This window comes from Corvus brachyrhynchos, unplaced genomic scaffold (assembly GCF_000691975.1).
Source record: "Corvus brachyrhynchos isolate BGI_N302 unplaced genomic scaffold, ASM69197v1 scaffold1290, whole genome shotgun sequence".
Taxonomy (NCBI): Eukaryota; Metazoa; Chordata; class Aves; order Passeriformes; family Corvidae; genus Corvus; species Corvus brachyrhynchos.
Genome location: NW_008235778.1, coordinates 929 through 1,925, shown reverse-complemented (window position 1 = coordinate 1,925; position 997 = coordinate 929). Strand labels below are relative to the sequence as shown.

Sequence of the window (997 nt, the reverse complement as noted above, 5' to 3'; positions counted from 1 at the left end):
AAAAGGCCACCAAAGTACTCAAAAAGCAACCAAAGTCCCACCAAAGTACTCCCAGACCCCCCAAGGCCCCACCAAAGTGCTCTCAGAGCACCCAAAACACCACCAAAGTCTTCTCAGAGCACCCAAAACACCACCAAAGTCTTCTCAGAGCACCCCAAATCACCCTCAGGTCCCACCAAAGTCCTCTCAGAGCACCCCAAACACCAGCAAAGTCCTCTGAGACCACCCCAAATCACCCTCAAGCTCCATCAAAGCCCTGTGAGAACACCCCAAATCACCCTCAAGTCCCACCAAAGTCCTCTTGGACCACCCCAAAGCCCACCAAAGTCCTCTCAGAGCACCCCAAAGCCCATCAAAGTCCTCTCAGACCACCCCAAACCCCAGCAAAGTCCTCTCAGAGCACCCCAAATCACCCTCAGGTCCCACCAAAGCCCCCTCAAACCACCTTTACACCCCACCAAGCCCCTCTAGACCTCCTCAAATCCCACCAAAGCCCCCTCAAGTCCCACCAAAGCCCCCTCAAACCACCTTTACACCCCACCAAGCCCCTCTAGACCTCCTCAAATCCCACCAAAGCCCCCTCAAGTCCCACCAAAGCCCCCTCAAACCACCTTTACACCCCACCAAGCCCCTCTAGACCTCCTCAAATCCCACCAAAGCCCCCTCAAGTCCCACCAAAGCCCCCTCAAACCACCTTTACACCCCACCAAGCCCCTCTAGACCTCCTCAAATCCCACCAAAGCCCCCTCAAGTCCCACCAAAGCCCCCTCAAACCACCTTTACACCCCACCAAGCCCCCCTAGACCTCCTCAAATCCCACCAAAGCCCCCTCAGATCACCCCAAACCCCACCAAAGACCCTTCCAACCACCTTTACACCCCACCAAACCCCCCTAGACCTCCTCAAACCTCCCTCCAGAGCCTCGCCGGGCGCTCACCTTGGTGTCCCCGGGGGAGATGTGTTTGTAGGGGCCGCTGTCCTCGTCGTCGGGGGGGGT

The 997-nt window shown here is 57.4% G+C and overlaps 1 protein-coding gene across 1 annotated transcript in view; it reads right to left on the bottom strand.

The window, feature by feature from the left end:
* The window catches only part of LOC103611412 (RNA polymerase II subunit A), a gene marked incomplete at its 5' end in the record, with an annotated part of 39,592 nt that extends 38,601 nt beyond the window's left edge, over nt 1–991 (bottom strand). Inside the window, one exon of the mRNA XM_017727188.1 lies at nt 938–991. Coding sequence (XP_017582677.1) covers nt 938–991 — 54 coding nt within the window. The remainder of the gene's footprint in view (nt 1–937) is intronic.
* Nucleotides 992–997: the final 6 nt, after the last annotated feature.